Source organism: Pezoporus occidentalis, unplaced genomic scaffold (assembly GCF_034315485.1).
Source record: "Pezoporus occidentalis ecotype Australia unplaced genomic scaffold, CSIRO_AGI_Poc_V1 ctg102, whole genome shotgun sequence".
Classification (NCBI taxonomy): Eukaryota; Metazoa; Chordata; class Aves; order Psittaciformes; family Psittacidae; genus Pezoporus; species Pezoporus occidentalis.
This window is the reverse complement of record NW_026912801.1, coordinates 1453347-1467982: the sequence shown is the minus strand read 5'-3', so window position 1 is coordinate 1467982 and position 14636 is coordinate 1453347. Positions and strand designations below refer to the sequence as shown.

Below are 14636 nucleotides of genomic sequence, written 5' to 3'. Positions count from 1 at the left end.
AGAAGAAAAACGGAGGTTGGCGAAGCCTTAATGGGAGCACACGTGAACTGTGGAGCTGTGGATGTGCCAAGATGCAAGCATTGCAAAGGACGGCTCACTTGTGCCTGCTGAAGTAGATCCAGGGTCTCCATGAAACCACCTGAGGGACCAGTCGGTAGGGCTGGCTTGGCTCCTTCTCTTACCTGACCAACCAACATTTCATCACCTTACAGGGCTGGTGATGACCCAGGGATGTGCAGCTCTCAGACCACACAGGTGGTACTTCCATGCCACCGCCAGCACTGAGCAGGCTCAGGGCTTCTCAGAGCACTTTGCCCATTCATGAAAGCAGAGCAGAGAAGGGACTCGCAGCGCTGTGCTCCCAGCCTTTGGTCCCAAACAAGACACCCTCACTGCAAACAGATCGATGCTAACGCTGGAGAACCCCAGCACGCCCGGAGGTGGCATCCTGCTGCCAGCTCTGTGCCAGCACCATCCCTGTGGTGGTCCTGGCAGAGCAGCGTGGCTGGAGCCACTTCCACAGGGTCATCGTGAGGGGCACCAGACTTGAGGTCCCTCTGCTCACTCAGCACACGAGTCCCTCTCTCTGCTGTGCTCATCACAGCCTCCATCACTAAGGCGAAGCCTTGCACAGGGGCTGTGGTTTGGTGAGTGCAGCAGGCACAAACCACAGCGAGTGCTCAGCTCCCTGCCCGGCTCCATGGAGAGCAGGAGCCCAGGATCTGGCTCTGCCGGTGATGGGTGATGGTGATGACTCCACAGAAAGATGCGCACACGTCAAGGCTCCACCACAGTCTGTTTGCTGGAGTCCCCTGGGATGCTCAGGATGGATGCCTGGTGTCAAACACTGACTTACCAAGCAGGCTGATCAGAGCCCTGGAAAACTACACAGACCCACAGCTCTGCAGGGTATTGATCTGGGTCTGACATGCTCTTTGCCGCACCAGCACCCTCCTCACCCAGGACCAGAGCCAGCCCTGCTGAGCCCCCCCTGCAGCAGCCCAGCAGATGCTGATCCACCTCTCGCCTGGAAAGGCTTTTTCCCCGCAGCTGAGCAGCTCTATGGAGACGTTAAAAAGAACCATTTCGTGCAGACCCATCAACATCAGCTCCCAGGGCAGCGAGATGCTCTCATTATCTCTGCCTTGCTTAGTGCCATGCCTGAGTTCACCGCGGAGCAGGCAGCGTCTGAGGCGCTGCGAGACACATCCTGATGGCCAAAAGGCCTCCCAGCTCGCTCCAGCAAGACACAGCGGTCATCAGCACCTCTGCTCAACGCCAGGGCCTGAACCTCCCCTGGACTCCGTTCCTGTGCTCAAACAACATGCAAACGTGCCGTGTCCTTAGGAAAAGGTCTGCTGTGCTTTCCCAAGGGCTTAGAGGCTTCAGCACCAAACTCCTGGCCACAGACTGAAGGTATTTCTGCGAGCTCCCTGGCACGATTCAAACCACTCAGACTGAGCAATAAGGCAGGCGCAGCGCTGATACGGACAACAGAGCCCTCGGCTCACACAGGCCCCCAACCGCGCCGCCGGCTCCTCGTCAGCATCCCAGGGCAGCCGGAACGTGACAGATGCCAGCTCGCGTTTGTCTGCTTCAAACCCTTCCCCTGGGGCAGAGCGGGGCTGCTGCGGGCAGCTGCCCTTTCCTGCCACACCACTGCCCTCATCGAAGGGCTTTGCAGCTCGCTGGCTGCACGGAGGAGGAGGAGGAGGGCTCTGCGAGGAAGGCAGAGCTCTGCTTGGCGGGGAGGGAGGTTCTTTACGTCCTGGAGAGCTGCGACATGAGGAGGGTGCACAGACCCCTCACCGGAGAGAGCGGCAGCGCAAGGCGCAGACACCAGAAGCCACCGACAGCGCAGCAGCATCATGAGGAACCCAGGAGGAGCCACGGAGCCCCTCGTGCCTGGCTGCCTCAGCCCCGTGCCGCAGGAGCCTATAAATAACGGCAGGCTGCGAAGCCCCGTGCCGCACAGCAAGGCAGAAAGTGAGTCACACCTTGCTGCCTGCTCTGCGCCTTCGATGCCGGTCTGCACGCAGAGGCACGCGGGCCTCGGACACGTCGTTTGCGTGAGGAGGAAAGGAAGGCGGCAGCATCTCTGCTCTCCAAAGCAGGGAAGGGGACCTCACAGCTCCCTTCTCTTGCTGTTCTGCGCCTGTGTCTGTGGATGCTACCGCCTTCCTCGGTGGTGAGCACCGGCTCCAAGAGGCAGTTGTCATCACTCCCGTCATTCACCTCCCAGCCTCCGCATTAGAAGCTGCCCGTGCATCGCAGAGCTCTGGTTCCCCTGCACACGCTGCCCAGCAGCAGCCCCACGACCCCGGGCTGGGTGTGCTGGCATGGAGCTGCCTGCAACGGCTCTGCTGAGAGCCACGGGCACAGCAGGATCACCAGGCTGCGGAGGGGCACAGGCTGCCATCCCCTCACCTGCCAGCCAGGCTCCTGGTGCTGGAGCAGAGGCTCCCCAGCAGCTTCAGCCTCAGGACAAGGCTTTGCCCTTTCAAGAAACCTGGAGTGGTGCCTCCAGGACAGCCAGCATCCATCCCCCCTTAACACTGCTTCTCTTTGGAAAGCAGGGAGGGTTTCCCAGCAGCAGGAAGGAAGTGCCCGGAATCTGCCCCAGGGATTCCCTACAGACCTGCAGGAGCAGGAGGAGCAGGAAGGCCGTGGCTGGTCAGAAGGCTCAGGCCAAGGGAGGACACAGCATCACCTGCGCTCCATGGCGGAGCTCTGCAGCACCAGCACTGCTGCCTGCATGCTCAGCCATTGCCCTGTGCTGCCATAGACACTACTGGGAGCAGGGAGCACTGGCACCAGGCAGATAACATGGGAGCCACAGCTGGAAAACTGGGGAGCAGGCAGGGGGACCACAGCTTCCTCCAGCAGAGCTACAGGGCCTCTAACTGCTCCCATCAGCGGTCCCCTATAGGATCTTTGCCTTGCAAAAGTCAGGGAGCATCCCAAAGAGGGCAATTCCAATGGGAATGGGATGCCACTTGACCTCACACATGCAAGCAGGGAAGCACAAGCGGGTAAAACACTTGGCCCTTCAGCAAACTGCCCCCAGCATCTGCCCAGTGCTGTCAGTGAGCAGCAGCAGCGACAGCTCCCACAGCCACAGCACCCCAGAGCAGCACCTGGCAGGGCAGGACAGGGCATTGCATGGAAGGGGTTACAAACAGGTCCCAGACCAAAGGCACTATTGAACGAGGCTATGTCCGAGCCAGAGGACAGCAAGGGACCTACTCTTCTTCTATACTGGTCATTTGCGTCTCCCAAAACCAGCATCCACCTCTCAGACAGCTGCTAAGGGGCACAAAGAGCCTGTCCCATGCCCAGGGCCACAGCCTCATCACTCATCCAAGGGGCAGCAGGGTAAGCACTTCAGGCATCAGACCCACTGGCTTCTGCCCAGGTTTAACATCATCACCCCTCCCCAAGGTAGACCCAGCAGGCTGGGTGGCTGAAGCTGCTCAAGAAGCCTCTTTACCTGGGCATTAACTGTGAGCAGCGAGCGCAGCGCACACCAGACACGCACCACAGGCAGCAGGCAGCAGCTCCTCGGGAGGCTTTTAGGAAAGCCTGTGCCAAGGTTTTGATGGATCCATCCTGAAACACTTCCACACTCACAAAGCTGTCACCCCCGAAGAAGCAACAGAGATGAAGCAAGCAGGTGGAGTGTGAAGCACAGCTGCTGGGGAGCAAGCCTGACAGCAGCACCGTATTGAGCACATCTCCTATCAGCTCCCCTTGAAATCCCTCCAGCCTCCCTGCTCCCGCACTGGGGCAGACCGGAGGCTCCTTCCCATGAACTCCTCCTCTGTCACAGCAAGGAAATGTTCAGATTTCTCTTGAATTGCTTCTCGAGGGACTTTAAAGCATTATTTGTGGTGTTCCTTCAGCGCACGCTGCCAACATCCCGCCTCCCGTGACACAGAACAGCACAAAGCGAAGGCCTCAGCGACTCAGACCACTGCCACAACAACTCATCCCCCTCCAGCACCAGCCACCTCCCAGCCCTGCACCGTGCCCCAGGACTCACTGGTACCACAGCCCTGGATCCCAGCGCGGCTCCAGCCCCAGCCCGTGCCAACGCCCCCCCACCAGGCACTCACCACAGAAGGAGATGATGTGGCTGCTGTCCTCATGCACAAACTTCCTCGTCACCGCCTCCTCCATGATCTGTTTGACCTGTTGAACAGAGGCCCCGTTAGAGAAAACACTGAGCTACTGCCACAGACCAGAGCCAGGAGGCCTGTGCTGGAGATGCTCCGCTTGTTCTGTGCCTGAAGGAAGCCTCCTCTGCTCTCTGCCTTTCCTATCAGCCTCTAAGAGCTCGTGTGGTCTCATGGAGAACCAAAGCATCTTTGCTTGTGGCTGTTTCAAAAAGTCAGGTATAACAAAAAAGGGTTTTGGTTTTGAGGAACTTCCAAGTAAGAAAACGATGAGCAGAGAACTAAGTGTGGGAATCCAGCATCCTTTAGGTAAGAGATCCCTTACCAAAGGTAACCAAGTCTCCACACTTTCACAGCATGGTTATATTCCTTCATTTTACATGGATCTGACTAATGCCACATAACAGCTGTCCTGAATGACCGTAACCACCCATCAGTGCCAAAGCCAGTGATCTCCTGGCACCCAACGTGACCAGGAACGCTGCGCGCACAGCAGTGCCATCGGTGCTGCCCCCCCGCCCGAGCCTCCACTGCTCACACCACGTTATGGGCACCCACTTCAGTGCAACGAGTCAAAGGGGCACAATCGGGGAAGAACATAAATAGGAACCCACATAAACTGGGAGTGCAACTTCTGCAGACACGAGATGGGAGCTGGGATCAGCTGCAGAGCTGCTGGCCTCGGGGGATGCTCCCAGGACCGCCTGGCTGCTGCTCAGAGGAGCCTGAGGAGCCCAGGACCACTGCTCCCAACGCAAACGGCTTCTCCCATCGCCCACAGGTGGGGGAATTCTGCTCAGGGTGCTTGGCTCTCAGGGAGGGATCCCACATGAAACACCCTTAATGGATGATGGGGGGGAATCACAGTCCTGTGATGAGGGCAGAGCAGCTCCAAGAGGCTGTCCCCACGCCTTGCTCACAAAGTGCTGGTGCTGTTAATGGAAGAGGCAGCTCTAAACTGGTGGCCCCATGAACGGCCCCAAATCTGCCCAACACATTCACTTCCCAACTGCCTTTCCTATTAAATACAGAGCTGCTGGCGTGCCTGGATCTCATCTGCAACATCCTGCTTCTCACTGTCTGATTTCAGAAATTACAGGGGACAGGGTTCACAGTGCAGAGATGTGGGTGGAAGAGCGGCTCTGCTTATCAGGATGTTCCTTCTGAAGGCACAAGGAGGAGGAAAAAAGAACAGGCGGGCCAGCCTTGGCCAAGCAAACCTTGCATTTAAGAGCATCATTTGGGGAATTGGACTCCTCTGCAAGATCTAATCAAGGTCAGTTATGCACAGCTGACGGCTCCAGAAAGGAAACCCTTTTGCGAATATGGATTAAGGAAAAAAGACCTGTCTAAAGCCAAAAGCGTCTCCCTGCATGTCAAAGGCATCAGGGCAGCCCCCAGGGCGGCACAGCTGGGATGCGCCGGGTGCCTGGGGGAGCAGGACTGGCGCCGTGACTTCTCCTGCATCCCGCAGCTCGGATGGGCTGACAGCGAGTCAGGAACTCGCAGCACTCCACTGGGATGTGGAGCTCAGGTGGCTCAGAGCACTGGGGTATTCCCCTCGGCACAGCACCACGCAGCTCCTGCAGCTCCTCCATCCCAACTTCGTGCTTGCAGCAGCGGCTGCAGCTGCAGGAATGCTCCTGGCTCCGCTTCCATAAAGGTCCCTCAGTGCTTTAGTGTGGCAAGTGGCCAACAACTGAAGCTGCCCCTTACCAGGACACCTTCAGCAAGGTGAGGTGAGGGAAGCAAGCCCTTGGTTTCATTATGCCCAATGCAGTTTGGTCCCTTGTACCGCTGCCATGGGCTGAGCACCACAGAAGGGGGTAACTGCAATCCTCATTCAGGCTTCACAGCTTTTAACTCTGGTTTGAATATTCTCGTTTGAATGTTTAACATATTCCAATTTAAGCAGTGTAATGTTTGCCAGCCACCTTTGGCACAAGCATCATCTCACTGTTCCAATGCAACACCCGTGGCCACAGCTACCGCAGGACCAAGGACCAGCTGGTGAGGGAGTGCCCATAGAGCACTTGGTGCCAAGCCAGCACAGCCAACCTGTGCTCTCAAGGCAGTGAGAAAAACCTTCCAAGAGACACAGTGTAGTGGAAAAACACTCACTGCAATTAAAACCCAAAGCAAAGCCCGCTGTATTGACTGAGGTTATCACACTAAACACAATAGATCAAACAGACCTAAAGAAACAGGAGTGGAAAGGGCACTGCCACAAGGGCACTGCCATGGAATCACAGAATCACCTAGGTTGGAAAAGCCCTTTAAGCTCACCCAGTCCAACCATTGCCCAGCACTGCCAAGGCCACCACTAACCCATGGCACTAAGGCCTCATCTCCATGGTGTGTGAACCCTTGCAGGGATGGCAACACCAGCACTGCCCTGGGCAGCCTGTTCCAATGCTGGAATCTGCAGGACAGCTCCAACCCAGAGAACCCCAAAACTCCTGGCAGACTCCTATGCTGTTGTCTGCAGGTCCCAAAGGACTCTCCCACCCTAAGCAGGTTTGTAGCAGTGTAGGAATGGAGAGCTCCACTGAACCCACGTTTGGCTCGCTCCATAGAGAAGACTTGAACAGCCTCTAAATATGTTGCATTCCAGCATTTTAATGCTAATTCTCATATTCTAGCCAGAACAATCTCAACAAATGAGGCTGCCCACTCTTTATCTAGAGCCAGCCTAAGGAAAATGAGATGTTTGCTCTTCTTTTATTAGGAAGGGAATTAAACCAGCAACTAATAATTTAGCTGTAGGTAAACTCCAGAGGAATACCAGCAAGTATTCCACAACAACCAAAGCACTCCTGGCTCCAGCTGTGAGCACAGGATAAGCCACCCCTCCTCTGGGAGACAGGAACAAGGTGTCCACACAAACTCAGCAGCACTAACTGCAGTTCCAAAGCCCCAGCAGAAGACAGACTGCTCTCACCATCACCCTCCGAGCCTCTGGCTCGTGAACGAGTGAGCCCGTCCTTCTTTGCTTCATGTGCATGCCTGAATTACAAGGAAAACCATTTGTTTTCCTTCTTTCTCCATCTCCAAAGCTGGATCCGGGAGTGACAGGCATCGAGAAGAGTCCTCAGAGTATGGTGCTCATCAGGAGCATCCGCAATCCTGATGCACCCTCTTCAGAGCAGAGATTGGAGCTTGCAGCACCCTACCTTCAGCGATGCTCCTGACCCCAGTGGTCTCAGCTTTTCCTTTGGGTCCTCCTGGCCTCACCAGCTCCATCACAGCCAAAACATTGCTATTGAAGCTTTATTTGACTAACTGCCTTTTTTCCCTTCAAACCCAAACCCTTCCCTATCCAACAGCCCCCAGGCCCCATGAGGGATGCAGGTGTAGATCCCTGCTACAAAACCCCCAGGGTTACCCTGCGTCTGGAAGTCCAATATTCCTGCAACAGCTTCACAACTGTACCCAGTCCCTGCTGTCATTTACCCTGGGGGAGCAAGCCAAATATTGCATCAGTTACAATAACAGGGATCAGGAGCAAAGCAATAACCCTGCATTTAATTACTCTAAGGCAATATTGACTCCCCGCGCTGTTTCACCTGGCTGGATTTTGCCAGGCAAGTCACCATGCGCCCTGCATTCCAGACTCCAGTGATGCTTGCAGATAGAGTTTTGCTGCCCTGCTTCTTGCAAAGCCTTTCCCTGCTTATTAAGGTGTTTGTATTGAAGCACAGCATCTCCCACCAAAGGGGGCTGACAAGAAAGCTGGAGAGGGGCTTTGGACAAGGGCCTGTAGGGACAGGACAAGGGGAATGGCTTGAACCTGCCCGAGGGGAGACTGAGAAGACCAAACCAGTGTGTGTGATCCTGTGATTTCCAGCTGTACCCACCTCCCACCTTTTAGCTCCATGCCTGGAAGAGTTCTTTAGCCCAACTTCTTTAAACCAGCCTTCTTTAAGCCAGCATTCCTCCTTCCTAAGGAGAGGAGCTCCCTTCCAACCCTAATGCCCTTGTCCCAAGCCCCTCTCCAGGTTTCCTGCAGCCCCTTTAGGCACTGGAGCTGCTCTAAGGTCTCCCCTTAAGGAGCCTTCTCTTCTGCAGGCTGACCCGGCCCAGCTCTCTCAGCCTGCCACTCAGGACCACAAAAAGCCCCTTTTCCATCTCAAGCAGAATTCCCCTCCCCAGCCAGCTTTATCTTCTCATTTGAAAATGAAACGCCTGCCTGCTGCCTGTCGTGTTGCTGTAGCATCCTTCTTTAGCAGACTTGTTTATAGAATTCACATTATCAATCTCAATGCGGCAAGATACAGCTCCTCATCTTCCCAGCAACAACCCCCTGATATTCCAAAACCAGGTGCCAGACTTTCCCAGCACCATTGCAAGTTGGAGCCAAGCTCTGCCACTTACCAGAGAACCACAGCGGGGTTTGGGTTGGAAGGGACCTGAAAGCTCACCCAGCTCCAACCCCTGCCACAGGCAGGGACACCTTCCACTAGAGCAGCTTGCTCCAAGCTCCATCCAATCTGGCCTTGCACTATTTATACACAGAGACTTCCAGGCCTCTTTACAACCATTCTGATGGACCAAGAGGGAGCACAGCCCTTCACACCACAGAGACAGCTCTAATACCACCATCCACGTCACAGGCACCTGGCTTTAAAGCCACTTTTGAGGTCCAGAGTCTTGCTTCCACGGGAACACGCATCAGTCACAACCAACCGGACCCCTGGCTTCCCTAGAGCTCCTCTGCAATCACTTCTCATCGCCGACTAAACCAACCGCAGCACCTCCATGGGGCACACGTGGCGTTTCCAGGCCAGCCCGCAGCGTGCGCACGCTGGGCACCGCGCTGAGCCTCCCTGAGGAAGAGCAGCTCTGGATATCCGGGCAAGGAATCACTAAGACCTTTAATGGAAGGGTCCATAACGGACTGGAACCCCTGGGGAGACCCTTGGGAACCCTCCCAGTGAGGTTTCTTTGCTGACACTGTTTTGCAACCGGATTTTTCTCCATCGGGCATCGCCTTTTGGCCAACCCCTCCATCCGCACGACACTAATTTAAGACCATGGTATAGCTGCTTCTATTCCTGTTGTGCTTGTCGAGTGCAGATTTCCATACCATCTGTTGGCACCACGAGCTGTGAGATGCTCAATAAACACTGCAGCATTTCAGGACAAACTTTAGTCACTTCTCTGCTTCCCACAGCACATCCTGGTTTGTTCTGCACCCGTCACACCACCAAGCTGCTGTTTCCCAAGGGGCTAAACGGGCACTCACAATCATTTGGGGTTTGATTAGCAAAGATTGACGCTATTTGCGGTGAAACCAAGTGCAATTTCCAGCCCCAAATTCCTTTGAAGTCTGGGATTTAAGCAAACCCAGGTATTTCCATGGCAATGGCCAGGATGCCACAAGAAGAGGACGACATTGTGGCAGCAGAGAGGAGAGGCTGCTGAGGAGGAAGGAGCTCCTCGTCGCCCTGAACACCAAGAAGGAAGATGAAGGCAGGGGAAAAGCAGCACGAGACCTGCTCTGGGTATGAAGGATCAAGCCAAGGGCTTCTGGAGCATGAGAGCACATCTGCACATCACTGCTTTTATCTTCAAAAGGAGAGAAAATGGTCCCCAGTGATCAGTAATACTCTTTTCAGAAGAGATCGATGCGGGCAATCACGAAATGCTGCGTTAAAGCCATCTGTTTACTTTTGATAGAGGATCGTTTGTAAAAGGCTGTCCTGGGTGCTTGAGAGGCATCAGAAGGTCCCTCTGCAAACAGCAGCTTTCATTACAAACCTGCAGCTTATCACCCTCATCTTCATTCCGCCTGAAGAGCTTTGACAGCTCCGCAAAGGCCTTTTCCCTTCCAATTGGCCTCGAGCACAGTTAAAGCTACCAGCATTAATTTTTCAAATCCCAGCAACATCCAATTAATTTCCCATCTTCCACCAATGCAGGGTGAAACCTGGCCCTGGCACCCTCAGCCTGAGAGCTGGCAACCAGGGGCACAGAGGAAAACAAACCCAAGCTGCAGAACCATTGCTCTCACCCATCACTCCCCGTCACTCAGCCACAGCCCACCAATGGGGCCGCATGGCGGGGGCACAGCAGCGAGAGGGTGGGAGGAAGAGAGGCTCCTGTTGTCCCTATGATACACGAGGCTGGGATTAGTCAACAGCCACAGAGTGACAACCATTTAAGCCATGAGACAATAAACAATATATCAAGTAGAAGGCTGTGGGACATCAGCGAGGGAGCTGCCTGCGCTCAATAACAGCTTGCAGTAATGCTCTAAGCACAGGCAGAATACAGGCACAGCCGTTACTGACTGGGATTTGGGGAGCAAATGTGGCAAGGGCCAACGCTATCTGCACTGAACCCAGGTGTAACTCCCAGCCCCAAACTCCTCGGAAGCCCCGAGTTATGCAAACCCAGGTATTTCCATGGCAATGGCAGGGATGCCACACGAAGAGGATGACATCTCGGCGGCAGAGGAGAGGCTGGTGAGGAGGAAGGAGCTCCTCTGGCGCACAGATCTCGTCTCCCTGAATGCCTTGTCTCCTGTTCAAGGCTTAACGCTCCTTGCAGAGTGGCAAGCTAAATATAAACTAAGGGGTTTGCAGGAGAATAAGCAAGACAACTGTTTCCTTTCCTTTCCCATTCAGCTTTTCACACCATTCATTCCCCAGGCAGGCTGCATTTCACTCTGTGTTTCATGGGTAATCCCTATTCTTGTATGCAGTTACCTGGAGGAGGTGAAAAACGTACACAGGATTCTCCTCTGCTAAGAATGAAGCTTGTAAAAGAAGGGGAGGAACCTGGGTGGCAAGAAGGGTGCTTTTAGTTGAACATCCAGCACCCTTTGAAAGCAGAGGGTTTGGTCTCTGGGTTTTTCCATCGGGTAAGAGCTCTAAAGAAACACAGGGAAGATTTGGTTGTGCTCCTTACCCCGCACACCGGGAAGCGGGATGCCTCCCGAAGTCCTGCTCGCACCGCTTCCCCTGCAGCCTGCTGACAAGCAGTCAATCTGGCATTAGGCTGATTTATCATGGCCATACGGGGGAGCGAGCAGGAGGACGGCAGTGACAGCACAACTCATCCCAACCTGCAGCTCTGCTGCAGAGCAGGACTCCTGCGAAACACAAATGCATTAACCATGGCAACAACCAAAGAGCAAAGCCCATCCGCTCGCTGCAGCGCTTGGGGTGAGTTTCCTTTCTTGTTTATCTGCCTTCCCTAATCAGCCCTGGTCTTCACTGTGTTGACTCACTCGGTTACCACATGAGGATGACAGACACGGGGTGGCTTTCCAAGCTGGAGCCATGGTGTTCCTAGCCCCAGAGGAGCTCCCCTGCCCCTGTGGATCACATAAAGCCAGGGCTGAAGCAATCCAGACACGGGCTAATGAATGAGAATACACAGGTTTATGGAAGAGAGCTATTCCGGGGGGAAGCAGGAAAGAGGTGTCTGCACTTGGCCCTTTCTACTGCTCCTTGGAGCCTGCACAGGCTCCTGACCTCACCTGAAGTCAGGCCACGAGAGGTAAGAAAACCAGAGCACAAGCAAAATGGGGCTAACGAGCAGGGAGCACCAAGCAAAAGAATGCCCCATCCGCTCCCAACTTCAGTTAATTACTGCTAATTAACTGTTAACTAATTAAAGAATAGAGAACCTGTTGTTCCATGTCACAGAATCCCCAACTGGTTTGTGTTGAAAGGGACCTTAAAGCTCCTCCAGCTCCAACCCCTGCCACGGGCAGGGACCCCTTCCACTGGAGCAGCTTGCTCCAAGCCCCTGTGTCCAACCTGGCCTTGAGCACTGCCAGGGATGGGGCAGCCACAGCTTCTCTGGGCACCCTGTGCCAGCGCCTCAGCACCCTCACAGGGAAGAGCTTCTGCCTCAGAGCTCATCTCAGTCTCCCTTCTGGCAGGTTAAAGCCATTCCCCTTGGCCTGTCCCTACATCCCTCATCCAAAGCCCCCTCCAAGTTTCCTGTCGGCCCCCTTTAGGCATTGGAAGACTGTTGTAAGCTCTCCCCGAGAGGTTCACTCTAGCAGAAGCCAGCAGAAAGGCACGCCACCAGCCTCAGCTCTCCTCCCACCAACACACGCTGCACTTCAACCACAACCCCTGAGGAAGAGCAGAGGGAGCAGAGCCTGGCTCTGGACACCAGCTCGGAAGATGCTCGTGTGCCCTGGGAGCTCGCAGGGGTCTCTGTGAGGAAGCTCCCGTCCCTGGTTCAAGCAGCACAGGGCCGGGCAGCCCTCACCTCCTGCCCTCATCGCTGCCGCCATGCAGCCAGGCTGCTGTTGCGTCTCTCTCCGCAGACAGACACTGATAATGAGATGTCAGCTCCATCCACCGCGCTAAATAAATGTCAGACCCTTTCTCTGCTTTAATTGCCGTTGCCAAGGCAACGTGTAGTATTCCTTACCTCCGCGCCAGGCACAGGATGAAAGGTGGGAAGTGGCCTGGATGAACAGTCAAGCACCGTGTGCTGCCACCCAGACCTACCCCCCGTGGGGCTTGTGCACCCAGTGCCTCCAAGCGGGGACGTTCTGCTCTCCAGAGCCCATAAGCTTGATACCAGGATGCTCACAAGACCAGAAACAGAACGTCACGCATCGCACCCTCCAAAGCCCCAGGGAGGTGACCTGCACCGACAGACTCAGGCAGGAGATGGCAGCTCCCAGATGCTCATGGTTCCAGACCCCGCGATGGGAGGCCCGGATGGGTCCCTGAGCAGCTCTCCCAGCCCACCTCCATGCACGGACTACGTGGCAGAGCGGCAGGGCTCAGCCCCACATCCCGATCTGCCATCGCTCACCGTGCTAACGCACTAAAGCCACACGCACCACGGACACAGAGGAGCTGGAGGCAGCTCGGTATAAACCAACAGAGAGTTCAAGATGCTGAGAAGAGGGACCAGAACAGGCCGATGGGAAGCGCCATGGCAGCCCGGACACAGACACCCGTGTGCATGTCCGCGTCTGCCTCCCGCCCCGCACAGGGGCGCTTTGTGAGTGAGGGGCTCGCCCCATCCCGGTTCCCAAGGGAAGCAGCGCCGGGAACCGTCCCTTTACCCCTGCGGAAACCACAACTTGCGGGAGCGGCTCTGCCGCCGGCGAGAGGCGATTGCCGTGAGGCGCTGCGGCAGGGATGCTCCTGCACCCCGGCACCGGGCAGCGGCACCGGGCTCGGGATGGGGAGGCTTCGGGAGCTGGATTCGCTGCAGCAGGAGCCAGCTCGCAGCCGAGCCCAGCGCCGGGGCCGGTCCCACCGCGGATCCGCATCACCGCGGGCTCGGGTCACGGCGCCGCGACGGGGACCGGGGGGCACGGGGCTGCTGCCGCGGGGTCCCGCAGCCGCCTACCTCCTTCTTGACGGTGCGCAGCAGCCGCTGCCGGGTCTCGGCCTCTGCGGGGACAAGGGGAGAGCCCGTTAGTGCGGGGCGGCCCGGGCCCGGCCCCGCCGGCCCCGGCCCCGCCGCCCCCAGCCCTACCCGCCGGGGCCGCCGCCATGGCCGCGCTCCGCTCCGCTCCGTTCCGTGCCGGGCCGAGCCGGGCCGGGCCCACCCGCGGCCGCCGGGGCGGAGCCGCCGCTGCCGCCGCCAATCGGCGCCGGGCGGGGGGAGCGCCCCGGGCCCGGCCCTCAGCGTGGACCGCGGCCGCGCCCCGCAGCCCCCGGCGGGCACCGGCACCGGGCGGGGACCCGAGAGTGGGGAGAGCCCCCGGGGCCGCAGAGGCCTCTGAGGGGCGAAGGCAGCGTCCTGGGAGCCCCGCATCACCCGCGGGCGGGAGGTGATGGATGGGAGCAGGGGGGCAGAGGGGAGACTGAGATGAGCTGTCAGGCAGAAGCTCTTCCCTGGGAGGGTGCTGAGGCGCTGGCACAGGGTGCCCAGAGAAGCTGTGGCTGCCCCATCCCTGGCAGTGCTCAAGGCCAGGTTGGACACAGGGGCTTGGAGCAAGCTGCTCCAGTGGAAGGGGTCCCTGCCCGTGGCAGGGGCTGGAGCTGGAGGAGCTTTGAGGCCCCTTCCAACCCAAACCATGGTTCTACGAACACCCATTCATGGGAGCCCCAAGTCTGTGCTACCAAAATCGCAGCCCCTCCAGAGAAATCCCTCCCGGCAGCTGCCATTAACGAATCTCCCGTTTGTCTGCTCCCCCATTGCTATTCCAGGACATTTCCATAGAAACAGCATCCCGGCTCCTCCGCAGCCCAGCTTCCAATAACTACAAACAGCACTAGCACCAGGGCAGCGGCTGGGCCCGGTTTGGTCCCTTCCAACCCCAACCACTCTGCTCCTGTGCGTCCTGAGGAGCCAGGGCTCAGCACGGATGGGTCACACAGCACCTTGCACGCTCCGCTCTCTGTAAAGCTTCTCCAGCCTGGAACGAGACCGGTCTGGGCTCAGCCATCAGCCCCTGGCAGAGCCTTGAGCACGGCCTCAGGCAGGCACCGGGGTTCTCCTGCCCGTTTCTCACTTTGGCCGTTGTGG

The 14636-nt window shown here is 56.9% G+C and overlaps 1 protein-coding gene across 3 annotated transcripts in view; it reads right to left on the bottom strand.

Annotated features, from left to right (window-relative positions):
* SGSM1 (small G protein signaling modulator 1) overlaps positions 1-13699 on the bottom strand; it is a 31342-nt gene extending 17643 nt beyond the window's left edge. For 2 of the 3 annotated variants that reach the window (XM_062615601.1, XM_062615594.1), the window contains exons 1-3: positions 13641-13664; positions 13512-13555; positions 4116-4191 (exon numbers count right to left, since the gene is read on the bottom strand). In XM_062615601.1, the coding sequence (XP_062471585.1) occupies positions 4116-4191; positions 13512-13555; positions 13641-13659 (139 nt within the window). In that variant the 5' untranslated portion in view covers positions 13660-13664. Of the gene's footprint in view, positions 1-4115; positions 4192-13511; positions 13556-13640 lie in introns of all 3 variants that reach the window. The other variant, XM_062615589.1, reaches the window with a different exon arrangement.
* Between the last annotated feature and the right edge of the window lie 937 nt (positions 13700-14636).